A 25,873-nucleotide genomic window follows, 5' to 3' on the forward strand; every position below is an offset into this window, starting at 1 on the left:
GAAGAAAAAATCGGATACATAGCGGAGCAGGAGATGAATGCCATAAGTTTTTGTAATAGACAATGGTAATAGGCAATTGCCGTTTATTGATGAGGGCGCATTTTGGCGTCAACCGTTAGTTCAACCTTTTTGGTTCAACTATTGTGAGTGGTTGACGTTAAAATGGTCTGAGGTTGAACTGCCCAGCTGAACTACTAGTTTACGGTAAAATGACAGTTAATGTCAATTGACATCCGCCAGGTGGCTGCCTGCTACATTTTCGTCTGCTTATTTTTGTTTACATTCTGTGTAACATTGTACGATTTTATAATTGTCAAAGTTAAAATTAATACAACCATTTTATTATCTAAAAACTTTATCCTAAATATTTGTAAGTATTTTATTATTGATTGAAGTGACTATGTATAACAACATTTATATAAATTTAGGTAATATGGCAGATAAAAGAACATTATGTCTTCTTCTGTCGCAACATATTTACAATGAAATCCAATCATCCAGTGAAGAAAGTGAATCTGACATTTTTATAAATCAATATTTTTAGAAATGTAGCCTCTATATACTTTGCGTAGATTTTCCCATTTGGTCTTGCACATTTGAATTTTATCACTGCCACGAATAGAAAATCCAGCTTCTTCTAGTTCAGTGGCTATGCAGTGCCAAAGTTGCCGTTTGCCTGTCTTCGAATCGCTTAACATTGCCCATTTATCTTTTAATAAACCTAAATGTAAATGGGTTGATGTTTTAAATTATAAATTTTAAATGAACTAAGTATAATATAATAACTTACCCAAAAAACATTCGGTAGCCTCAGCATCAATTGCTACTTGTGTGGCAGTTTTTTTCCCATTCCAACACTCTTTCTTTGGAATAACTTCTTCTGTTTCACTTACATAATAGAAAGGACTTTCCATTTTGACTGAATCTGTAAATTCAAACAACTAAAAAAAAAGTAAAAGAAAATCAAGTTTAAAAATACAGACAACGTCTGCAGTAAACAAGGTTGCAATACTTATTTTCTACAGAAAACGAAATGCGTAAAAAAAATTAGCTCTACTACGGTTGACCTAGGGCGCATTTTGGCGTCAACCATTTGTTGAACCTTTTTAGTTCAACTTTTCGTCAAAGTTGACGCCAAAATGGAAGTTCATCGCTACAGTTGAGAAAGGGGAGGAGTTGCAGTTCAGTTGAAGGTCAACGGTGGTCTGGACCACCGTTGAAAAAGCTCAACTGTCTCAGTTGAACCTCCCACTGGCGTTGTTGCCAAAACGGTCGCCTAGTTGAACCATCTACCGGGCAGTTGACGCAAAAATACCAGTTCACTAAAAAAGTTGAACTAAAAGTAGACGCCAAAATGCGCCCCTAGAGCTCAACGGTAGTTTGAACCACCGTTGAAGAAGTTCAACTTTTTCAGTTCAACTTACCCTTGCAGTTGGCGCCAAAACGGTCAACCGGTTCAACCATCTACCGGACAGTTGACGCAAAAACGCAAGTTCACTGAAAAAGTTGAACTAAAAGTAGACGCCAAAATGCGCCCTGAATTCGGGGTGGCAACGCAATCGTTGCTCCGCAAAAAAAAAAATCTCCATACGGAATAAATGAAAGCTTCCGATTTACGCGAGGCCGAGCCCTAGCCGCAGGTACTGCAGCCTACAGGGTACTTTGGAGGGGCTAGTCCGTACATAAAAGACCGCAATTTACCCAATCTGCAGTCCGCGTCCGCCTTTTACTCTGGTCTAATACATGGTAATCGTAAACGTTTTGCTACTGTCCAACGACAACCTGTCCATTCTGTCTGTACTATTTACCACTGTTCAGGATGTTTTGATGGCAACAAAATGTCGTATTCAAAATTGGAATGGTTCGAAAGCTACAAAACATGGGTGGTAACAAACCCAGAAAGGCTGTTCCAGTTCGAAACAGCCGGCCGTTTCCTCTCGTACTTAATTGCCGGTATAGTTACCTTAGTTCACTGTTACTTATAGTCCATTGATAGTAATCCTACCGTTACTCTGAACAGGCCGCATAAAAACATCACCAGCCATTTCTGAGTTGCTGTACTCAGCTTCCAATATTATTAGTAATGATAATCATATAACAAAGCTTAAGTAACAGCATTATTGTTTAAATATAGTATTTTTGAATGATCAAATAATATTGAGATCAACACACCATAAAGAATTGGACCCCAAAACAGCAACATTTGTGGAAAAATGTAGAATCTTATTTACTATTTTGGAATACCTTCAAGTGTTTGTGGAGATCACAGCAACCAAAATTTGGGGTTCATATGGAAAATGGACTGCTGTAGCTGTTATACAATTAATCAAGTATGTACATTTGACTGAATGCCTCTGGCTTTTTTTATTCATAAGAAATTTCTTTCTTTCCTTGAATATAGATTTTTATGGAGGGTTTTCATGTTGATCCAGCAAGCTGGGATAGCATCCTCACAAGCCATTCGCCCCCTTAACAGGAAAAAGCTTAGACAGAACCAACTGTCAGAGTCCAAATGTGATATGGAAGGAAAAAATAATCTTACTTTCACCCTGAAGTCTGGAAGGGTAATTCGGCAAGTCAATGGGGCACCCCAGATTCATAAACGTAACTGGAAACTCCCTAGTTCACAACCACCGCAAGGCCATGTTGTAAATAACAGGAAGCTAGAAGGATATTCCTTACTTGGAGAAGTAAGTCATTGCTTAAACTATTGAGGAATACTCCTCATTCTAATAACTGCCATTTCAGGTAAGTATTACTAAACAAATTTGGAATTTCGATGTTTAGGTACTTTATACGTTGAAACCGCTTTGTCACCTCGTCGCAATGAGCCGCTTTGGAACAAAATCTTGGATTCCGACGTCAATAGCATTTGCTACAGATATTGCAAGTATAACGCTGTTGAACTCAAGTTCATTAAACTGTGAAGATGCACGAGAAATTCGACGACGTCAGATTGCTCTACTAATGTATCTCTTACGGTCACCGATCTACGACCGCTTTAGTCGAACTGTCATTTTACAGACAATGACTTATTTGAGAAAGGTTCCTGTTGTCGGAATTTTGCCTCAACAGTTTCTTCAGTACATGTTGTTCTGGCAAAATGTATACTGCTATACTTGGGATTAAATTATCTTCCCACACAAATTTTCTTTCAGGGTAGAGCTTAGTAACATAAACTGGATATGGATATTACATATTTTGCAGTGTGATTTTGATGGGAAATAATATTGTGAATTTTTTCTGGGGACGCTGTCATAGTTTTGTTAATTTTTCGCACATTTTTCGATTGTTTCAACTACGGTTGTCACTGCAAAAAAAAATAATTCAAAAGAATCATCGTTCAACAGACATTAAATAAATTTCAAAAGCATGATTCATCTCCTACAGTATCCATAAAATGCACAGCACCAGAACCCTCTTTTTTTTCTTTTTGACTTTTTACATGAGCTGTTATGGCAAGTAGTAACTCATGTGGAATAAGTTGTGAGAGAGAATAAATATATTCATTACTAAAGGTTTGGAAGCTGCATTGAACAAAAGATCAAGCTATTTGGCTTTTTTTTTCAAGTATGTTCTCATAAGCGATTAATAAAACACGCACCGGTTATTACTTGTCAGTATATCAGTTTGGTCCGTGCTGTTATGAAATTTTTTTTCATGCATAAATTTTACCTTGTATGCCGGAAGTGAATATAATGATGCAATATTCACCACGTATGGGTAGGCTATATGCCAGATACATAATTTTTCGTAGAACATAATATCTTTACATATTATTTCTCGCGTATTAAACAGAGTACACCGCTGCTTGCAAAAGTTAGATCCTTTTTATTTTGTGCAAAAAATATAAACGAATGTTTTTTAAAAATAACTTTTTCAATTACTTATCTGTATCAACGAGAAAGTAAAACAAAGAAGGAACCTGATAAGTGTTAAGAAAAATAAAAAGCGAAATAAATAATACAGAAATTTTCTCCTTGACCCAGAAAGTTCTGTCTCATCATTACCTTTTGCACAATTAAAGTCTATTCTAACGCGTTAACAGATAAGCACGCCATTCTTCAATGGCGTGGGCGAATGGAATCATTTACCATTATGTTAAAAATCCCAATGGCATTCTTAAAATTTAGTTTTTTCCTTTGTTTTCGTCAGAGGCGAGAAGATTCTTCTAGATTTTTAGATTTTTGTTATGAGACGGATGTCGTAGATCGGATAAAATGTATTTTTGGTGATCTGTATACTATGTACAGAATGGGGTTTTGTTCACTCGCGACGTAGGTTGTTCAACCTTGCCTGTAAATCCGCATCAGCGTCGATCGTACCTCCAGCCGTAGCAGCTGCAGCTTGTGGACCCCCTTTGGTGGCAAGGCCGGTAGTTGAAGCCAATGAACCGGAAGCAATTGGTAAGCCAGTTAATTGATCTGTTAACTGAAGTCCAAGCTCATCCAATACTTGCGATACGACAGCGTCACTAACAGAATGCAATGTATGAAAAAATCCTGGTAATATCTCTATCGCTAATATGTGGACAGTATTATTTTACCTTTCTTCCTCATCGGCCTCGTCGCCCATTGCATCATCAATAGCGTCACTCATCATTTCTTCTTTCATATCCATAATCTCAGACTGTTTCTCAAACTCTTGCATTATCTTTTGAATCTGAGGTAATTTGAGTTGTCTGAAAAAGATAAATATATGTGAATTCGAGACGTTAAAAAAGGATAGCTTCTTCTTACTTGTTCATGTTTTGCATTGCTTTAGTAACTCCTTTCATGGCTTCAGCCATGGCATTTTGTGATTTCAATGTTTGAATCTTTAACGAAACTGCTTGAATATTTGCTCTCATCAAGATGAATTTTTTTACATAACGTCTTGTCCTCACTAAATCTAGCGCCATGATTTTCACAGCATCCTGTTGGAATTGAGGTACTGTTTAATGGATTCGATGTGTTTAAAAGAATTTGCTATTTACAGGCAACACATGTGATCTCAAACAAAGAATAGTTATTAAAAATTCTTAATCAAGCGTTCAATAAAGCATTGCACAACTATTTTATTAGCAAAATCTTCACAAATTGATATATAACTTATTTTTGAAACAATAGTGTATACTATACCATTTGATTATCTTTAGCCATCTTTTTTATATCAGCTATAATTTTTTTTTCCTGCTGTTCCATTTTCATTCTTTCCCGGTCTAAATCACGAATGGCTTTGTTTAAGGATCTTTGATTTCGACGTAGCATTTCGTCAGGGGTAAGGCGTTTACCGAATAGCCACTCCATTTTTAAGCTCTCAAAATTCCAACTTCCAACAAAATTTGTAAAACGGATTTAAGATGGTAAAAAAGCACAAAGTTATTAATGATGACCTCCAAAATGGACTAATATGTATGAAATATCAACACAACTGTTTTGTAGGTTTAGGTTTTCAGGTTGAGCAATTTCCTCCTAAATGACACTTCCTATCTATCGATTTTGTACTGTATTGCGATTAACAAGAATACCCGAATAGAGCCGAACAGGGTCTTGACTCAATACCTCAGGGATTCAAGGTTTGCCAAAAACTTATCGTCTGTTTATTCGTTGAAAGCAATACTTCAACAAGTTAAAGAGAGGCTAATTAAATTTGTTCACATTACCAGTAAAAACATGAATCCAGTATATGACGCATTTATTGTCGAATCGACCCGTATATTTACCAATGCTGCTGGTGATGGTTATTTTACATTATGTATATCAGTAACGAAGTCCTGCTGAGTTATTGGCGATGACATTAAACCGACTGAAAGAGACCAATGCGGAAAGATGAGGGCACAATTGTGTCCCCATATGTCAAAACCCGTATGTCATCCACGTCAAGTAAAATCCGAAATGGAAATGGGGAAATCCTTTATAACACGGTTAACTGGAAGTTCTAGGCTCAGTTGTCACATTCAGTCGTCGCAGTTGGACAGGAAACTTTGAATCACAGTTGCAGTGACAATGTATCGAGAAGTTATCATGATAAAAGGTCCTTGTTGTTATAATTTTGTACATCGAAGTCCAGCATTAAAAACTCTTCTAATATTGTTTTTCCTCACTTAAGGACTTTTTTTGACTTGGTTATTGTTGGCGTCAGCCTTATCGGATCCTGGCGCTGAACCGTTTAATCCAAACTTCAATAGATTTCGACAAAAAATTCCGCGCATTGGCCGACGTGGGGATGGCATCATCGCCGAATACATGAATTCGGATTCTTTTCCTCACGAGGGAAGTCTATCCAATTTTTTTCTGAAGGCCTCAAAGGCGGTACCTCGTCTGGGTAGACGCAAAGATGTTTCTACTGAGGTGTGTAAAAACTAGTTTGAGGGGCAACCTAAATTGCATGTTTTAACTTCATGTAAGATCCTCTAGTCGGGTCATGCTACAATTTTCGACGAGCAGTATCCATTTAGAGACCGCTTGGGTCTGGGCCATGCATCCAACGAACTTCCCACTGTTCACTATAAACAAGTTTTATGGCCAAATTTCGATACTGGTAACTATTCACTCTGAGTTATCTGTACGAGTAGTAGCAAAATAAGATTTCAAAATGTTGTAATATTACAAGGTTTTTAAACCAAATTTCTCTAAATGTTAGATGAATTCACAAGCGGACCAAGTAAGGAACAAAATTATCCAACAACGCGGATAACGAACGACCTACACGACAATTATGTGCAGGATTTAATCCGTAGCTGGACGAATCAAAACGAGAATATCAACGAAAATTGAGACCGGACACACAATATGTTTTTCTGTTTTCTTTTGTTTGCCTCGTTTTTCTTTGAAGGGGGGGGGAAGGGGGGTTGGAATATACATTAGTCCAATCGATGTCTTATTTTTTTTCTTTTTTTTTTTACTGCGTTCCCAAGAAAGTATCCATTAAATATAACAGTGGCAACCACAGCCAGATACCAGAAGAAAAAATATATTATAAAGAATAATAACAAATAAAAAAAAAATTCCTAGACTGTAAATCCGCATCTGCAGCGACTGTGTATCGAGCCGCTGCGGCTTGCCGACATATTTTAATGGTTCGACCGGTTGTGAAAGCCAATGAGCCGGAAGAGATCGGTAGACCAGTTAATTGATCAGTTAACTGAAGGCCAAGCTCATCCAATACTTGCGATACTACCGCGTCACTAACAGAATGAAATAAGTATGAAAAAAACTTCTAGTAATATCTTTATCGTTAATATGTGGATAGTATTATTTTACTTGTTTTCCTCATCTGCCTCGTCGCCGATTGCATCATCAATAGCGTCACTCATCATTTCTTCTTTCATATCCATAATCTCAGATTGTTTCTCAAACTCTTGCATTATCTTTTGAATCTGAGGTAATTTGAGTTGTCTGAAAAAAATAAATATAAGTGAATTTTAGACATTAAAAAAGGATAGCTTCTTATTACTTGTTAATGTTTTGCACTGCTTTTGTAGCTCCTTTCATGGCCTCAGCCATGGCATTTTGTGACATCAATGTTTGCATCTTAAATGAAACTGCTTGAATATTTGCTCTCATCAAGATGAATTTTTTTACATTACGTCTTATCCTCACTAAATCTAGCGCCATGATTTTCACAGCATCCTATTGGTATAGAGGTACTGTTAACATTGAGATACTAAAAAAAAAACAGTTATTAAAAATTTTTTAAATCAAGCTTTCAATGAAGCATTCTACACATATTTCGTTAGTAAAATTTCCACTAATTGATATTTAACTAATATTTGGAACAACATGTGTATACTATACCATTTGATTATCTTTAGCCATCTTTTTTACACTAAGTATAGTTTTTTTTCCTGCTGTTCCATTTAAAATTTTTCCCGGTCTAATTGATGAATGGCTTTGTTTAAAGATATTTGATTTTGACGTAGCATTTCGTCAGGGCTAAGGCGTTCACCAAATAGCCACTCCATTTTTAAGATCTCAAAATTCCAACTTCCAAAACAATTCGTAAAACGGATTTAAGATGGTAAAAGAAGAACAAAGTTACTAATGATTACCTCGAAACTGGACTAATATTGTATGAAATATCAACGCAACTGTTTTGTAGGTTTAGGTTTTTAGATTGAGTAGGGTAAAAGAGCGAATTGGGACAGCGTTTGGGCTAACAGCCTTTCTTATGGGGAATGCGTGTAAAGCCGATCTGCTAATTTCGGACAAAAACCCTAATTCATTGGACATTTCTACGAATTCTGGACAGTCTTATTTTTAAAAACTAATTTATTCATTCGATTCAGTTTTTAATTCTGAATCGAATAGCTTAAGACACCGAAGGGAGTGCAATAGAAAAATATTGCGAAATTTATGTTTTCAACAACCAAAACAATGAGCTGTCAAAACGAGACTTCATTTTTCAGGCCTGGTAACTTGCGATTGAAATTCACCCCCAAAACATAAAATATAGATTTTTAAAATTGTATTAAACCCTTCGCTCTTTAAGTAGCCAATAGGTTATAGGTTCCACGGTAAAAACGAAAAAATAAATGTGATTGAAATTTTCGAGGAAAAAGCATAAGCACTTCCCGTAAACCCGCCGTAATGTCCGAAATTTTAAACCGAAAAAAATTGTTTTTAACTTGCCCTATCCTACCAAATATCGCCGTAAGAATGTTCGTCACTGTTTCGTAACAATGCGTTAAAATTTGTTACTAACGTAGACATATACTATTCATTTAATTGCTGACTGATTTTAGTCTATTTTCACATAAGCTCCCATGACGCTAAATCTGGACAGCAGACTATATTGTAACGAATCGTCTAGCGAAGCCCCTTCTTGCCTCCTATCTCCAAATAGACTAGAATCGTATACCTGTAGCCCCTTGTGACTCAGAACTTTCACTTACTAACCTAGTTTTAAAAAGTCCCTTAGAAATATAATAAAAAACGAAGACATGTCCCGGCACATCGGCTAAAAATAGATTTATTTCAGTTGGTCTGAGATTGCCCGAAATGGCCTAAAGTCGCCCGACCGATTTTTAGCTATCGTCCAAATTCGTTCGATACCGTCCGAATTTGCCCGCCTATACCTCGCCATTGCGCCCAAAATCGCCCGATACCGCCCGATATTGCCGCCTATCCTTAAACACTGTGCCGTATGGCTCTCACAGTCGATGGTTAACATATAAAAAGCCATCGGCAACTCACAGTAGGGAGTCGTCCCTTGAAAGAGCTATCTCGTGTGTACCTCAGCATTCTTCCGAGCCGCTACCTCATCCTCATAAGCTGAAGCGTAAGTCTCTTCTTAGTAATATTCGCTACTTGCCTTAGTTGTCCCTTAGTAGTGTATGTCAAGTAACTGTTGCGTAATTGTAGGCCTTCGCCTATTCCCTGTTAATTCGACTGGTTGCTTGTGGTGTTTTAATACACGTTATTCTACCGTACACGTATTGTTTTACGCTTACTTATACACGACATTGTGAGTAGCAGCGCCGCATTAGTTTATGTTTCCATATTGGAGACAACATGACAACGTCGTGTCCTCCTTTACTATATTGATTTGTATAAGTTGTATACCAAAAATTACAAAACGTTCATAGCTCAGTCATAAGGCTTTGGCGTGCAAGTTTGGAAGTCGGTGGTTCAACCCTACATAGTGACTGATTGTATTTCATTGCTTATACATTTCAGATCACTCTTTTTAAAAATTTTGAATTTTTTTTTATTCAAGAGAGATTGTTAATTCATTTTAATCATCCAAAGCTAACATTTTTCCAATTACTATTACTTCCCTGGGTTCGCCTAAATTCCGGTTATAAATCAGAAACTTCGTCACCTTAGCCAGCTTACAATATTCATCTAACCTGTGATGGGAATTCATTTTTTTACATAAGCTCCCATGGCACTAATTTGGGACATCAGACTATAAACTAAATAACATTGGTAGGTTGTGTTTCGATTATAAATCAACAGTGGTATAGTCGTACGGTGTTGGAACACCAACTCGGAGGTTGGTGGTTCAATACCAGTTGGGGCTCTCGTGCAAATATTTATTTATTACTTGTAATTTTTAATCTTATTTTGTGAGATTTTATACAATCGCCAAAGACACTTTAAACAAACGCAATATCAACAAATCTTGGTATTAATAGATTCGTTTAAATGTTCTCCACGGGGCTGTTAAATATTTTATGAAAATAATATGACAATATTCATCTAACCAATGATTTAAATTCTTATATTTTTTACATAAGCCCCCGTGACGCTAATTTCGTACAGCAGACTACATACAAGTAGACATGTTATGTTTTTCAATAATTTTACACTCACCATGGCATAATTGTAAGATGTTGAATTGTCAACAAAAAGGCTAATGTTTCTATACCGTATGGAAACTATACAACTACTTGTATTTCCTTTTTTCTTTGAATTTTTTCGTATTTGATGAGATATTTTAAATTCAATAAGAACATCCTAAACTAAAGCATATAATCAATACTGGTATAAATAGATTCGTTTAAGTTTCCTCTACATGGCTGTTAAATATTTTATGAAAATCATATGAAAATATTTATATAATGGGTGATTGTAATTCTTATATTTTTTACATAAGCTCCCGTTGAAATCACTAAAAATACCTCACACTACTACAATATCAATAATATTAGGATAAATAGATACGTTTAAGTTTTCTCTACATGGCTGTTGAATATTTTATGAAAATCATGTGAAAATATGCATCTAATCGGTAATTGTAATTTTTATGTTTTTCCCATAAGGCCCCATGACGCTAATTTGGGACAGCAGACTACATACATTAATACATGTTATGCTTTTTAATAATTCTTTGTTAACCATGGCATAGTCGTAAGACGTTCGATTGCCACACTAAAGGACAATGGTTCTATACTGGCAAGCCAAAATTTTTAAGTTTCGTTTTCCTCATCTTAATCATTTTATAAAAATCATGTGAAAATATGCATCTAATCGGTAATTGAAATTTTTATGTTGTTCACATAAGGCCCCATGACGCTAATTTGGGACAGTAGACTACATGCAAAAAGACATGCTATGATTTTTAATTCTTATTTGTTAAGCATGGCGTAGTCGTAAGACGTTTGATTGCCACAGTAAAGGATAATGGTTCTATACTGTCAACACACCATTTTTAAATTTCGTCTTCCTCATTTCCTTATTTTTCCTTTTTTGTGAAATATTTTGAAATCACTAAAGATACCTCACACTACTTGAATATCATTAAAATTAGGATCAATAGATTCGTTTAAGTTTTCTCTACATGGCCATTGAATATTTTATAGAAGTCATGTCAAAATGCGCATCTAATCGGTGATTGCATTTTTATGTTTTTTTACATAAGCTTCCGTGACGCTAATTTGGGACAGCAGACTACATACTAAATGACGTCCTAGGCTTTTCTATCAAGTTGTGTTAAACATGGCATAGCTGTAAGACGGTGGATTGCTGATATAAAGGGTGATGGATCTATACCGCTTTGGCACCACATTAATTTTTCATATCCTCATTTTTGAAATTTTCCTGTTTGGTGAGATATTTTTGAAATCACTAAGAACACCTTAAAATAAAGATATATCAATAATATTTGTGCCAATAGATTTGTTTAAGTTTTCTCTGCATGGCTGTAGAATATTTTGTGAAATCATGTCACAATATTGTCGCGATTATAACCTTGTAATACTAAATAGTCATGTCATGCCTTTAACAAAGTCGATGTCACGATGGGCCTTTTGTGTTCATTGCATGGAAAACGTTGCTGTGTTGTTTTGTTATAGTGTACCAGGAAAAACTTTGTTCATGTTGTACCTAGAATTATCTTTTCTCAAGTCTATGAAGAACGTAGTTACTACTCTTTCGTTATTTGGAGTAGTTGTGTTTAGGAGCTAGTAGAAAATAGAGCGTTAATGTTGAAAGTCAATTCTGTGTTTGATTGAATATAAAGTGTTAGCGAGCTACTGGTTGTGCCTTAGCCAGTAGTGGTTAAACAGTGGATTGCCTGTAACGTTATTGCAGCAACTAACTGTGTTTTCATCATTGGCGAATAATCAACAAAGTGAAGTGTTTATGAATCAACTTATTCGTGTTTGTGGAAGTGTCCATTTTGCCCGTGACAAAATTGGTGGAGACGCAGGGTAAACGGACGCCACACGACCAGATTCTACAACCTCACGTGATCCCGTTTGTCACAGATGCCAACAGAACCACCCAGAACCTCGCGTTCTTAAGATAATCTTTTACCTATCCAAATTTATTTTTTCTTGTCGGTTAGTGTTAGTACGTCGTTTAACAAAGATGTCGAGAAGAGGGAATAGACCAGACTTCGAAGAAGAACGAGTTAAGGAACGCGACCCCCCGATATTTAGTGGAACACCAGGGGAAGATGTAGTAGAATGGATTGCAACATTTGAACAAATTGCTGATCGTAACTTATGGAATCCTGTACGTCGAATGCGTGATTTCGCACTTTTTTTAGATGGAATAGCACGAAAGTGGTATCGCAGTCTTCGACCTGTACCTGCGAACTACGAAGAATTGAAAACCGAGTTATTGAACGCTTTTAAAAACCCCAACTATGAATATAACTTGGAGACCCAACTTCGAAGTCGGTATCAAGGAGTTGATGAACCGGTTATGAGCTATTGCTTTGACGTAGCCTATCTGTGTTCAAAAATCGATCCCAACATGACAGAGAGTACGAAGATTAGTCATGTTTTACGTGGTATAAAACCCACTCTTATGGAACGAGTATATCCGTTGATAGTTCCAGGGGTAACCGACACTAAAGCGTTATACCAACTTTTACAGCTCCATTCGCAAGCCTCTCACATGGCTAATAGGGGAGAATGGTCGGCCAGAGTACTAAATTCCACTTCTGATTCCGCATCACCAGTCATGGTTATAAATAGTACGAATACGACTTCCTAGGCTTATGTGACGCAGGATCAATTAAAAACTGCGATTGAATCGGTAGTCACTCACGATCAATTGAAGACAGTCATTACGGGAGTTCAGAATGATCCTTCGTCAGGGTTTGCGAGCATGGAGAAAATGCTTACCGGGATCTACGAACAAAAAATGGAAAAAAATGACCGATTCTTTCGGGATCAAGGCAGGAGATTTTACCAGCCATCGGACTCGAGAGAAGAACGAGATTATCCGAAGGGGAGATTTCAAAATCATTATTCGAGAAATTCCCAGGAAATTATACGATGCTATACGTGTCAAATGACGGGGCATATGGCTCGAAACTGTCCTAACTTTGAGAAAAAATGTCATACCTGTGGGAAGCCTGGACATCTTGCTCGCGACTGCCAGAATCAAGATAATTCCAGTTCGAACACACCATCTTCTAGTACATATGTTACAAAAAACTAAGTAACCCGATGACTCATGGAAGGAGTAATGTAGCCGTCACATGTACTCTTCCTTTGCTGGACCACACTTTAAATCTGGTTTTTAAGGATGTGGATTGCCATGGTCATCGGGTTAGAGCCGTCATTGATACGGGCGCGGGTATATCTGTGATCTCCCCTGAATTCCATCGTCAACTGTTTTCGGGAAGCGTAAAGAAGTGGGATGGTCCTAACATTTTGACGGCAGATGGGAAGTTTATGGTTCCAAGCGGGATTTGTAATATAGAAATAAAAATTGATGGGCATCTAATTTCGGTCACAGCGGCTATTTTATACATTAACGGATTTACTTTACTTTTGCCCAAAAAGAATGTCTAGCAGCTAACACCTCACACTTAACAGGTATGTGTTAATCTTTACGTTTAAGGAAGACTGGCCAGCTTATTCCATCTATTTTCAGGGAAAAGGCAGGATTTGTCTAATAGGACAATGAAAACCAAACTTTAAAAAAATTAGAAAAATAGAAGAAGAAGAAATTAAAAAAGAAAAATAACAAGAAGTGGTCCTGAATTGCTAAACTTGCACAAGCCACCGAGGCAGCATCAGTGTCATCAACCTCTGATCCGACAGAGTTTGTCAAAACAGGTATTCCTGAACCAAGACCAACAAGTACACTGCTAACACAAATTTTCAACAGTGAAGGCTGCCTAGTATTCAGCTAATTTGATTTAGGAGAACTATCTTATCCCTCACCCATTCTGAACAAGACCACTTTAGATTCAAAAGTGGCAACGATAAAAAAAAAACTCAAAGCCAAAGTGAAAATCTTGGATGGCCAAACTGAAGTTGAATGCGAGAAGTATTGAAGAGAAACAGGCATGGAAAGGTGCTCTGCAAAGAGCAGAAGGTTTTCAGGTAAACTTTCAATTTGACAAACATATTTTTAAAATTTTAAATAATTTAACCTTTCTGTATTGCAATAGGTGAAAAACAATGTGGAATTGCTTGCTAAATCTATTAAGAAACAAGATGAAATCAAATCAAATTGTAAAAGAAGTTGGCTGAACGCATCGAAGAATAGGAAAAGAGAAAGGAATAACAACAGAAAACGAGAAAAGCCAACATTAAGAAAAAGAAAACTGAAAAGAAAGAACATAAACCGAATGAACACCGCACACTTAACAGGTATGTCTAACATTTACATTTAAGGAAGACCGGCCAGTTTATTCCATTGATTTTCAGAGAAAAAGCTGGAATTGTCTGATAAGACAACGAAAATCAAACTTTAACGGAAGTTAGAGGGAATGAAGAAGAAATTAAAAAGGAAAAGTAAGAAGAAGAGGTCCTGAATTGCCAAACATGCTCGAGCCACCAAGGCAGCATCTGTGTCATCAACCTCTGGTCTTTCAGAGTTTGTTAAAACAGAAATTCCTGAAGCAAGACTAGCAAGTACTCTGCCAACACCGATTTTTAACAGTGGAGGCTGCCTAGTTTCCGGCAAATTTGACTTTGGAGAATTATCTAATTCCTCACCCATTCTGAATAAGACCACTTTAGATCCAGAAGTGGCAACGATTAAAATGAAAGAAAATAAAACTTAAACCAAAAATGAAAATCTTGGTAGGCCAAGCTGAAGTTGAAAATGCAAGAAGTATTGAAGAGAAACAGGCAAATGGTGCTCTGCAAATAGCTGAAGGTTTTCAGGTAAACTTTCAATTTGACAAAAATATTTGTAAGATCTTGAAAACTTTTAACCTTTCTGTATTGCAATAGGTAAAAGACTATGTGGAATTGCTTGCCAAACCAATTAATGAACGAGATCAAATCAAATCAGAGAGTAACAAAAATTGCGCTGAACGAATCGAAGAAAAGGAAAAGAGAAAGGAATAACAACAGAAAAGGAGAAAAGCCAACATTAAGAAAAAGAAAACTGAAAAGAAAGAACATAAAGTGAATAAACTAAAGAAAAAAGGCAAATTTATCGCATGAAAGACTGATACTGACTGATGGATCAGCTAAACTTGTGTTCTTTCATGTGCAGCCATGTCGTGATAGTTTTTTAGAAAAATACACTGATATGCCTTCCATGATCGTGGAAAATTTGAAGAAAAAAAATCTTAGATTCAATTTAAAAGGTTTAGTGTCTTCACTAATAAGAGACTCATAAAAAAAAATCCGTCGTAGTAGAAAATTGATTTGTCATTATTAGTAGCTTTGCTAACGTAAAGTGTAAAGCTTCCTTATATCTCAATGTAGTATGTGATGTGTAATTAGGTAATCAATAGCTGCTTGAAAATGTACAAAAGGTGAAAACAGGACACGAAGAACGAACAAAATCATTTATAGCAGTAGGTTATGATTTTAATATATTTATTGGGCTCTTTGTAATTGTTAAAAGAATGGAAAATGTATAAAGAATAAATAGTATTAGAATCAATATTGAATTACAATAGTCTTTGTTTTGGTCCTTGCCTCATACGATAGTTCAAGTTTGTACTATTATTCCTATAAACATTATTTATCAAATGTTAATAATAATAAACTAGTCTTCGTGGTAACATATTTTTGTTCCCAGCAACCACAAAAGCCCCGCGGAACTCATTCAGTTTCCTTATTCACAACGAATCAGTGGTCTTTACCTATGGCATAAGTATCGACAAAGGGAAGTTATAAGGGAGATGGACTGGGGGTTGGGGGAATAATCAAAGAGGGTGGACAGAACAAGGCTAAGTGCGAAAAACATTAATTTCTTGTATTATATTAAAAAAAGCCGATAGTAGTTCAATAAACAAAAATTGTGAAAAATGAACTTTATTTAACGGCATATTAGCAATATATCAATACTAACATAATCCGAAATCAGATTGCTAACGAATAAAAAGATTAACTAACGTACATACGCTAACATTGTTTGATCTCGGCAAACCTTATAGAAGGTAACGGTTTCAGCAACCTATGTACATTCCACTTTCCACGGAATAGGAGGTTGGAAATATATTTTGAAAATAAATATAAAGTTTGTGGGAACATGGAAATTAAACGGAGAAAAAGGCCCAGTCCAATGGAGAAAAAGGCCCACTTTTGAATTTGGAAAAAAGTGGGCCTTTTTCGTATGGGCCTTTTTCGTCTGGGCCTTTTTCGCGGGCCTTTTTCGTCTGGGCCTTTTTCGTCTGGGCCTTTTTCTCCGCCAATCGCAAAATTCAGGCAATCGAATCGTTACAATCACTGGAGTGGGGTAGTGTAATTGCTGGATTGAAAGAAAATAAACCAACGAGAGAAATCAAGAAAATGACGCGAAACTTCACATTGAGAGATGGAATTTTGTTTCGACAACATATACAAAATGGTGCAGCTCATTACCGTCTTTGTATACCACTTCCACTACTAGAGGAGATTCTATTAGCATGTCACGATGACTTAACCGCCGGTCACCTTGGGAGAACCCGTACCATCAATAAAGTTGAGTCACGTTATTTTTGGCCAAGCATGCGGAAAGATATTGTTGAAAACATCAAAACCTGTATTGATTGTCAAAGCAAAAAGAAACCTTCACAAGCTCCCGCTGGTTTGCTAAACCCCATCAGAACACAACAACCTTTAGAAAAAATGGGACTGTATTTACTAGGACCTTTTCCACGTTCTAAATCAGGAAATAGACACATCATAATTGCCGTGGATTATTTCACGAAATTTGTCATTGCAAACGCGGGACCTTCAGCAGATACAAGACAGGTGGTGAATTTTTTTGTTCACCGGATCGTATTGCAACATGGAGCACCGTTGAATTTGATTACAGATCGGGGACAATGTCTTGTTTCTAACTTTGCCGAAGAACTGTTCAAAGCCCTACAAAGTAATCACTTGGTGACTACGGCTTACCATCCACAATGCAATGGTCTTGTTGATCGATGCAATCACACTTTTACACCAATGTTGTCTATGTTCGTGAATTCTTCTCATGATGATTGGGATGAAGCGTTAGATTTTGTCACGTTTGGATATAACACCAGCAAACACGAGTCAACTGGTGTTAGCCCATTCTTTATGCTTTACGGTAGAGAAGCCATACTTCCCATAGATGCAGCGTTGGGTAACAATCCGAACCCTATTTACCTAGATGGATCTGATGCAAACTAGGTACAACAAATGATTCAGCGATTAACATTGGCACTAGAGATGGTCAAGAGACGAATGCTAACAGTACAAAACCGTCAAAAGAAAAACTATGATGCTCATCATCGCCACACTAACTATTCTGTAGGCGATCTAGTATGGATTTATAGACCACTCCGGAAGAAAGGTCGTTCTGAGAAATTACTACATCGATATCATGGACCATTCAAAGTGTTTAAAAAATGCAAGGATCTCAACTATATAGTTGAACTGCGGCGGGGAAGATTTAAAGTGAGCGATCGTGTTCATGTATCAAAAATGAAACCATTCTATAAGCGGCAAAGTTTAAATTCAAAAACCTTTCTTCGGAAAAATACTACAAAGAAAAATAAAGGTAGGAAAGAACTAGAGGTTATTTCAGTATCATCAGATGTTTTCCGTGGAAATGACACAAGTTCCATATAAATGGATTTTACAGATGCATCAGATGATCAACCGATTGAGACAAATGCTGCAGATGAAACTAGAATTGCCAAAAGCTCCTCAGATGACACGTCAGATGAGAGCGCAATCGAACGGATCTCTTCAGATGCTACCTATCAATCAACAGCCAAACGATCGCCAATGAAATCTACAGATGCACAAAAACTAAAGACAACATTACCCTTGTCCATTCAAAGAGAAAGTAAAAGAAAACGTGTGATTTATGATAATCTGAGACCTCGGCGCAATGCGCAACCTACATCTCGTCTGGGCATTAACGATTGATCGGGACGATCAATCTCGGAGGTGGGAGTAATGTCGCGATTATAACCTTGTAATACTAAATAGTCATGTCGATGTCACGATGGACCTTTTGTGTTCATTGCGTGGAAAACGTTGCTGTGTTGTTTTGTTATAGTGTACCAGGAAAAACTTTGTTCATGTTGTACCTAGAATTATCTTTTCTCAAGTCTATGAAGAACGTAGTTACTACTCTTTCGTTATTTGGAGTAGATGTGTTTAGGAGCTAGTAGAAAATAGAGCGTTAATGTTGAAAGTCAATTCTGTGTTTGATTGAATATAAAGTGTTAGCGAGCTACTGGTTGTGCCTTAGCCAGTAGTGGTTAAACAGTGGATTGCCTGTAACGTTATTGCAGCCATGCAAGTTTTCGCCATTTGATGAGATATTTTGGAATCACTAAGAACACCTTATACTAAAGCAATATCATCAATACGGGTATCAATAGATTCGTTTAAGTTTCCTTTACATTGTTGAATATTTTATGAAAATCATGTGAGAATATTTATGTAATGGCTGATTGTAATTCTTATGTATTTTCCATAAGCTCCCGTGACGCTAATTTGGGACAGCAGACTACATACAGAAAGACATGTTATGCTTTTGAACTATTTTGTGTTAACCATGGCATAGTCGTAAGGCGTTCGCTTGCCACTACAAAAGGGTAATGGTTCTATACTGTCAAGTCAGTATTTTTAAATTTTTTAATCCCCCTTTCCTTTTTTCCTCTTTTTTGTGAGATATTTTAAAATCACTTAAGATAGCTTACACCACTACAGTATCAACAATATTAGGATCGATTGATTCGTTTACGTTTTCTCTACATGGCTGTTGAATATTTTGTGAAAATCATGTTATAATATTCATCTAATCGATGATTGCAGGTCCTCTGTTTTTCGCATAAGTTCCCATGACGCTAATTTGGGACAGCATACTGCGTACTAAATGACGTATTATAGTTTTCTAAATCGGTATGTTAAGGGTGGCGTAGTCGTAAGACTTGGGTTGTCAACTCGAAGATTGATGGTTCAAATCCAGTAGCAGAATATGAAAAGATAGCTTTGAGTAATTTTTTCACTTTTTATAACATTTTGTGAGATACTTTTACATCTGCAATGACACCGAATGACAGACTTGTTTAATCTTCCTCTGCATTTCTATTGCATATTATAAAAATTATGCGACAATATTCATGTTATCGGTGAGTGCTATTCTTATGGCGAGCTGTATCATTCATTAAAATCTCGGTGACAGTGGCTCTGTCGTAAGATCTTGGCATGGTAATTATAGGATTGAAGGATCGATACTTAATGGGACAAATATTTATTATTTTCCATTATTGGTTTTTTATCACATTTTGTGTGATATTGTGGAATTGCATGTTTGTAAGAAAAAGTAGGGAGTTTTAGTGAGTTTCTTGGGATCCTTTTGTGTGATTTTAGAGGACAAGAAAATAAAGGAATTTCTTCAACAATGAAAACAAAAAAAACAGTGTAATTTCACAGTAACATGACAAGTGGCTAGTAAAACAAGCGGTAAATGTATAAAAAAAACCTATTTGCTGGCACTTTTTTCTTCAACGTCTTTGTTTCTTTAAAGTAAAATAGACTGTATTAAATATCAAGCAGAAAACTGGAAACTGAAAAGCTTTTGCTTACTTGATAAAGGTGTCCATGCAAGTTGGACAACAAAAGCTGGTGATGCCATGTTTCTTAAGGTTATCCATACCGAAACAGGTCTCATGCATCCACGAATCACAAACCCTACATTGGTTGCAATCATCCTCTGTACCTGTGCTTTTACACAGCATACAGAGAACACGTAGCAACTTTTGTTGGGTTTCTTCGATAAAGGCAGAAGGATCCCCGACTCTCAATCGTGCTTGAAGCCTCGATGAGCGACGTGATCCTCCTATAATGACCTTGTCTGCCGTCTTTTTGCCCTTTTTTCCTTTCGTCGTCGGACTGTAAAGCAGAAGAAATAATTATAAGTAATTAGGGAATTCAAAACATTAAAATAACTAAGTGCTACAACCATACCATGAAAACACACCATCTTTTGCCAAAGTGACAAGAGGAGTATTAGCCTCAGATGGCCCAGGTGTTGGCAGCGACTGGAAATGTCCGTTCCTACCAAAATTCTGTGTAATCGACATTTCTTAAAATGACAAATTTAACTTACATTTCCATGTATTGGATGTATCCCTCATCCACGTCGTCGTAGAAGTCCTCATCCAACTGTGGCGCATTGGTTTTTTGAAGGAATTTTCCCTTTCCTGCACTTTTCCCAGTTTGCTGCTGCTTCCGCTTTTCCACCTCCGCCAAATGTTTTTTGGCTTTTTCTGCCGCCATTATTTTTTTTTTTTGGAAAATATCTGTGTCCAAAATTAGCGTCGGCTGTCCCAAATTAGCAGAAATGTTTTTTTCTTATTGATGACATTAGCATAAAATTAGTATTTAATGGGACAGACTTGTACTTAATTTGTAGTCCTTAACTTTCTCTACGATTTGATATAATTAGTTAATGGGTTTCTTAAATTTTACCTTATATATTTCCTGTGTCGTCTAGGTGTCAACTAATAAGTAGTACACTGTATACGTTATTTGCCCGCAAGCAATACGCACAGATTTCAATTATCGTTTTCTCGGGTATTGTTACGTTTTATAATTTGCCCTTTGGACAAATTGCGTAACCCCCCTTTTAGTTTATAATTCGCCTATAAGATGTCCCTATTGAACCCCTATCACTAAGCCATTCGTGAAGCGACGAAATGTATGTTTCTTGTCCCAAATTAGTAGGAACCGGGCCTGTGTCCCAATTCACGCTTTTACCCTAATTCCCTTCTAAATGACACTTCATATCTATCGATTCTGTACTGCATTGCGATAAACAAGTGTTACCTACGGCTCTGCAATCACTGGCAGGGCTGTAATAGGCAAGGACCTGCATATTTCTATCGTGATGGTTGGTATTTGCGTCACAGGGTCAGTTCAGTTCAGTTATCAACAGTTCAGTTGTCCACAGCGTCACTATCAGTTCTTTTGTAACTCAGGAATTGTCGACTAAGTTATTATTCAAGCCTTTGTTCCCTTTTCTCGATTTGTCTCCCCCCTGTGAAATAAAGCCTATGTTAAATTTTGAAACAATCATTTTTCCATTTTTCATGAAATTAATCTTTCTTCTCCATCTGTTTTCCTGTGCCATTCTCATATGCATGAAGAATGTCGCACAAATGGTGCTGAAACCCAATATTTTACGAACACGTGCATTCCTCGTCCTTGTTTGACAACAAGGGGCTAGATCTTAAAAAATCTCAATTGGATCATTCTTAAAATTGTCGAGTATTTCCCTTGTAAAACTTTTGCAGCTGTTTACGCGAGCCTGAAGGCTACGCCTGTCTACCACATGTTGAGTATCTGACTACGGTGTCGCTATATCTACGTGAATCATCGACATCTGTTAACATGTAACTCTGTTACCCTGTAATAACGTTTCTACGTCATGAGGGAAACCGTACCCAAAGCCGAAAATGTGGATATGGACGGCGATATCCTAATCGTAGACGACTTGAAACGCGAAAATCAGAAGAGTGAAAGGCACCTGCTCCCGGAAAACGATCTCAAGAAGAAACGAGGGAAGGGAAATTTGGCCTACACGAAATTAAAGACCCAGCTCAGAAAAGCAGCGGCAGATCACAAGAAGGGAGCTATCATATTCAAAACAACTGAAGTTGCAGTATGGCAAGATAATTAATTCGTTTCTACGAAGAAGTTAAAGAATTGCCCACACGGCGCATCTCCTTCCTGGAAACCTCCTCAAAGGCTCTTAGCCTTCCCAACGCATCAATCATACCGTTGAGAAGTACTGAGGAAGGCCACAAGAGGCTGAAAAATTGTGGAGGATCATGCCAATATTTTCAATTCAAGAAATTGTTGGTGATATGCTCAGGAGTGCTTTAGGAGATCCCTCCGTGAAAGTAAGACTCGTGCGTTTTAAAGTATCACAAAAACATTTGGCTGTTTCAAACAAATATATAAAATCAAGTAAAATTGTTAGATAATGTAAATTTTGGGGTTTACCATTGTTTATTCAATAAATTATTAAGGCGGCTGTTTTTCATAGAAATGAGGAAGACAATATGTGGATTGCAAAAATTAATCGCTAACGTTAATAAACTAACAAAGGCAGCCAAAGGAAATAATTAAAAACACAAACAATAAAACTCTTTCAATAGGATAAAGGTCGAGCACTACAATAAGTGAAATAAGAGACCGATTTCTATCATACCACCTAAAAAATGCCTATGGACTAAAGTATTGCACCTCCTCTGTAACTGGACATGTAATTTCAGGGTATTTAATAAATAATTATTAAAATACAATTAGAGCAAAATCAGAATATGTAAGAGCTGTATATTATGTAACGATAGTAGTATGAAATAGCAAAACATTAATGCAATTGGAAAAGTTTGTTATGACCACATAAAGTGCAAAATAAGTAATGAATATTTCTGATTTTTGCTCTAATAGTATTTTGTAAAATGAACTCTATTAAATACAATATAGTTCACGTTATTCTGTAATTTTAATTAAAATGGCATAAGAAAAAAAAGTTTTGTGAACCATTTAAGTAATGAATTAACACCATCGGTATTTTAAAAAGGAAAATGGATGTAAGCCGACGCTTTTACACGCTCATCGCTGTCTATGCTTTTGGAGATCATCGTTCCAATTGGAACTATTAAAAAAAATATCACTATCTCTAAATAGAAATAGGATTAATGCTTTGGAAAAATAGGACTGTCCTAAAATATTTTAAAAGTCCTATTTCACCGCCAATCTCAATAAAAGATAAAGTTTTTTATTGAATATGCAATTTCAAATATTCTGTGGTCGTTTAATATTCATTTTATGTCTTAATTACATTAAAATGCTATAAATATTATATAAAGCCGTTGGGTATATCGAAAAGGGGAGGCCGGGGCTACGCAGGTCAGGGGTTCTGCCGGTCAATCTACCTAAAAAATACTAAATTTTTTTAAGAATTAAAAATAAAATCGTTAATTAAAATAATGTACTGCATCACTGTGGAAATAATTGAGATGATTTAATAAACATTGGCTGATATATAACTAATAATCGAAATCGCATTAATTTTAATTTTCGACGGAAAGTTTCGCTTCGTATAGCGATGATACAAAACAAGATAGATTCCTTTTCCGTAGAAAAATAGTTTGTTTTTTCTAGAAAATTTTTCCTGCTTTGGATTTTTTATTATGTTTTTTGATTGCGCATCTTCTTGAAGTTGCGCATTGGACCCCTATTGGGGTTAGACCGGTCGATTTGGTGGGGTTCAACCGGTCAATGTCTTCTACAGTTTTATCAGCTTGTTAATGTAACGTATTCTAATAGTACGTTGGTAGGGAGAAAGACACTTGATAGCGATTTCACTAGCACTTTTATTTGAACTTTCGGAAACTTACAAAAAAGACGTCTGCTTGCGACAAGTGGAAATTAAGAAGGGTCAGCCATTGCCGACATCGGCCACCAAGAAGGCTCGGTTAAACAGCGCCCCTAGCGGCATACACAAATAATATTAAAAATAATACAAATAAATATAAAAAACAGCAGGTCTTCGCACGGGCTTTTCAAATCTAGAAACCCCTTGGTTGTCCTCCTTTTGAGAATCTGCAACAACCTCCCCGCCGGAATCGCCAGCTCCCTCCTGCGATTCCAAATTCTTCTTGCGGAGTGGATTCTTTTTTTTCTTCTTGGATGTAGTTTTCTTTCTTTTCTCCGGCTTCAGCGTTGTCGACTAGTGTGTCGATATCGGCTTGTACTTCTAGACGATGGACAGTCTGGATGCCTCGGGTGGTTTCCTTTCCCGATCGTAGCCGTAGGGTAACAGCCCTTACTTTGCCGTCGTAGCCAGAGACCAATTCAATAACAATGGCCGTCGGCCATGAAACTCGCTTGATGTTCGGCTCTTTCAACAAGACGACTTCGCCAACACGTGGAATTCTTGTACCCTTGTCTTTGCGACAGTAAAATCGCCTAAGGTTGAAGAAGTACGAGTCTTGCCAAAGCCTCTACCATGTTAGTGCGTGCTCGCTTCTCTGCTTATCCAATTCGATAAGCTCGTCGCGGCTAATTTTCGTAGCGTCGGGTGACTCTATTGTGGCACCAGGTCGCCTTCCAGTTAGCAGCTTTTGAGGAGATAAAACTTCAAAGGATTGTTCGTCTCCAGACACATAAGTGAGAGGCCGTGAGTTCACGACGGCTTCGATTTCAAACAAGATGGTATGAAGCTGGTCGTAGCTCACTTTCATTTTCCCCAACACAACGGTTAACGGTTCTTTAACGGAGCGCACCATTCTCTCCCAGAACCCGCCCCACCAGGGAGCTAGATTGGGGGAGAATTTCCACTTAATACCCTTGCTTGACAACCAGTTGGCTAGGGTAGGATCTTCTGATATCAGTTTTGCCGCAAATGTAAATTTTAACGCGTTGTCACTGTAGATAATTTTGCAATCTTCTCTACGCGACATCATTCTTCTTAACGCGTGCATAAACGTTTGGGCAGTTAGTTCAGTCACAAGTTCCAAGTGCACGGCTCTTGTGACGGCACAATTAAACAAGCACGCATGCACTTTTTTCTCTCCTACATGCGTTTTCTCGATATTGTTCCCTTCACTGTGGTTTTCAATTAGGATGACTTCTTCTAAGTCGTACATTGGTCCGAAGTAGTCAATCCCGATGACCTCAAAGGGTTGTGCTCTCTTGGTACGATCCAAGGGCATTGAAGCCGTTTCTTCATTGAAGGGACGAGATTGCACTCGTTGACAAATCACACACTATTTGATGACACTTTTTATTCGTTGGCGGGCGCGAATAATCCAAAAACGATTTCATAAAAACGTCAGAGTGTTTTGGACACCGGCATGTTTCCGTTTGACATGATGATATTGGATCACCATGTCCACAATCTTCTCGGTTGCTGGGAGAAGAATCGGCGGGTCGATCAGCAATTCCTTTAAGGCTGGACCTACTCAACCAGTCACTGGAATAAGCTTTTCTTGCGCATCCCAAATTGGTCTTAAAGTTTCAAGGTTGCAAAGCAGTTTACCAAGTGGCTTCCCATCTTGAAGGGATTCGTAGATTTCTGGAAATGCCCTTTTCTGAATAGACTTCAAAATAAAGTTTTCGGCGGTGGCGATTTCGTGGACAGATAGAGATGGGTTTTCCTTTCCTTTGACCGTTTCGATTGCCTTACCGAGCAAATCCTTTCTAAAAAGCCTAAATATCCAGGCAATTGTTCGTAGAAACCACAGATAACTGCTTGCTCTTGATGCCAATGCATCAAACCAATCTAGGGGCCTGCTTACTGCAAGACTTTCGATTCTTGTCTTGGATCTTGCCTCAATCTCCATCGACTGTATTTCTTCTGATGTCAGATTTCCTTGTTGCGGCCATTCTTTTTCGTCATAAATCAGCCAGGATGGACCTCCCCACCAAAAAGAAGCCGCAATCAGGTTTTTGACCGTGGTTCCCCTTGATGTGTAGTCTGCTGGATTGTCTTTCCCAGGGCAGTGTTTCCATTGTTCTGGTTTGGACCTTCTCCTA

General features: G+C 37.2%; 4 protein-coding genes, 1 long non-coding RNA gene and 1 pseudogene across 7 annotated transcripts in view; 3 read left to right on the top strand and 3 right to left on the bottom strand.

The window, feature by feature from the left end:
• Positions 1–368: 368 nt before the first annotated feature.
• Positions 369–981, bottom strand: LOC130688056 (uncharacterized). Its single transcript, XM_057511056.1, has 2 exons — positions 791–981; positions 369–721 (listed from the first exon to the last, which is right to left on the bottom strand). The coding sequence occupies exons 1-2, from the start codon at positions 912–914 to the stop codon at positions 525–527; spliced, it is 321 nt and encodes a 106-aa protein (XP_057367039.1). The 5' UTR covers positions 915–981; the 3' UTR covers positions 369–524.
• An 805-nt stretch (positions 982–1,786) lies between these two features.
• Positions 1,787–3,270, top strand: LOC130688046 (peroxisomal membrane protein PEX16-like). The gene is made up of 5 exons (XM_057511041.2): positions 1,787–1,953; positions 2,021–2,080; positions 2,135–2,330; positions 2,402–2,690; positions 2,788–3,270. Exons 1-5 carry the CDS (start codon positions 1,839–1,841, stop codon positions 3,127–3,129), a joined length of 1,002 nt encoding a protein of 333 aa, XP_057367024.1. The 5' UTR covers positions 1,787–1,838; the 3' UTR covers positions 3,130–3,270.
• A 937-nt stretch (positions 3,271–4,207) lies between these two features.
• LOC130688053 (charged multivesicular body protein 2a-like) lies at positions 4,208–5,438 on the bottom strand. The gene is made up of 4 exons (XM_057511052.2): positions 5,121–5,438; positions 4,740–4,915; positions 4,547–4,681; positions 4,208–4,474 (listed from the first exon to the last, which is right to left on the bottom strand). Exons 1-4 carry the CDS (start codon positions 5,286–5,288, stop codon positions 4,267–4,269), a joined length of 687 nt encoding a protein of 228 aa, XP_057367035.1. The 5' UTR covers positions 5,289–5,438; the 3' UTR covers positions 4,208–4,266.
• A 333-nt stretch (positions 5,439–5,771) lies between these two features.
• The window catches only part of LOC130688054 (uncharacterized), a 75,971-nt gene continuing 55,869 nt past the window's right edge, over positions 5,772–25,873 (top strand). Inside the window, exons 1-4 of one of the 2 annotated variants that reach the window (XM_059494465.1) lie at positions 5,772–6,015; positions 6,091–6,332; positions 6,399–6,522; positions 6,625–6,751. In XM_059494465.1, coding sequence (XP_059350448.1) covers positions 5,988–6,015; positions 6,091–6,332; positions 6,399–6,522; positions 6,625–6,751 — 521 coding nt within the window. In that variant the 5' untranslated portion in view covers positions 5,772–5,987. Of the gene's footprint in view, positions 6,016–6,090; positions 6,333–6,398; positions 6,523–6,624; positions 6,759–25,873 lie in introns of those variants that run through there. The other variant, XM_057511054.2, reaches the window with a different exon arrangement.
• LOC130688052 (charged multivesicular body protein 2a-like) lies at positions 6,943–7,960 on the bottom strand (annotated as a pseudogene).
• On the top strand, positions 13,436–15,339 carry LOC130688059 (uncharacterized). Of its 2 annotated transcripts, XR_009000293.2 has the most exons (6): positions 13,439–13,759; positions 13,818–14,002; positions 14,055–14,272; positions 14,341–14,542; positions 14,600–15,061; positions 15,131–15,339. It is a non-coding gene; the product is annotated as an uncharacterized LOC130688059 (long non-coding RNA). The 2 variants fall into 2 exon arrangements; XR_009000292.2 differs by having other exon boundaries at positions 13,436–13,759; positions 13,818–14,272.

This window comes from Daphnia carinata, chromosome 3, assembly GCF_022539665.2.
Source record: "Daphnia carinata strain CSIRO-1 chromosome 3, CSIRO_AGI_Dcar_HiC_V3, whole genome shotgun sequence".
NCBI classification, from domain to species: Eukaryota; Metazoa; Arthropoda; class Branchiopoda; order Diplostraca; family Daphniidae; genus Daphnia; species Daphnia carinata.

What these genes read in the sequence shown, in the direction of transcription:
- LOC130688053 (XM_057511052.2), bottom strand. Translation starts at nt 5,288, where the DNA reads ATGGAGTGGCTATTCGGTAAACGCCTTACCCCTGACGAAATGCTACGT. An exon ending in TGGCTAAAGATAATCAAATG is followed by an intron (nt 4,916 to 5,120) that starts GTATAGTATACA and finishes CAATTCCAACAG; the next exon opens with GATGCTGTGAAAATCATGGC. An exon ending in GAGGCCGATGAGGAAGAAAG is followed by an intron (nt 4,475 to 4,546) that starts GTAAAATAATAC and finishes GCATTCTGTTAG; the next exon opens with TGACGCTGTCGTATCGCAAG.
- LOC130688056 (XM_057511056.1), bottom strand. Translation starts at nt 914, where the DNA reads ATGGAAAGTCCTTTCTATTATGTAAGTGAAACAGAAGAAGTTATTCCA. An exon ending in GGCTACCGAATGTTTTTTGG is followed by an intron (nt 722 to 790) that starts GTAAGTTATTAT and finishes ATTTACATTTAG; the next exon opens with GTTTATTAAAAGATAAATGG.
- LOC130688046 (XM_057511041.2), top strand. Translation starts at nt 1,839, where the DNA reads ATGTCGTATTCAAAATTGGAATGGTTCGAAAGCTACAAAACATGGGTG. An exon ending in CCTCTCGTACTTAATTGCCG is followed by an intron (nt 1,954 to 2,020) that starts GTATAGTTACCT and finishes TACTCTGAACAG; the next exon opens with GCCGCATAAAAACATCACCA. An exon ending in GCTGTTATACAATTAATCAA is followed by an intron (nt 2,331 to 2,401) that starts GTATGTACATTT and finishes CCTTGAATATAG; the next exon opens with ATTTTTATGGAGGGTTTTCA.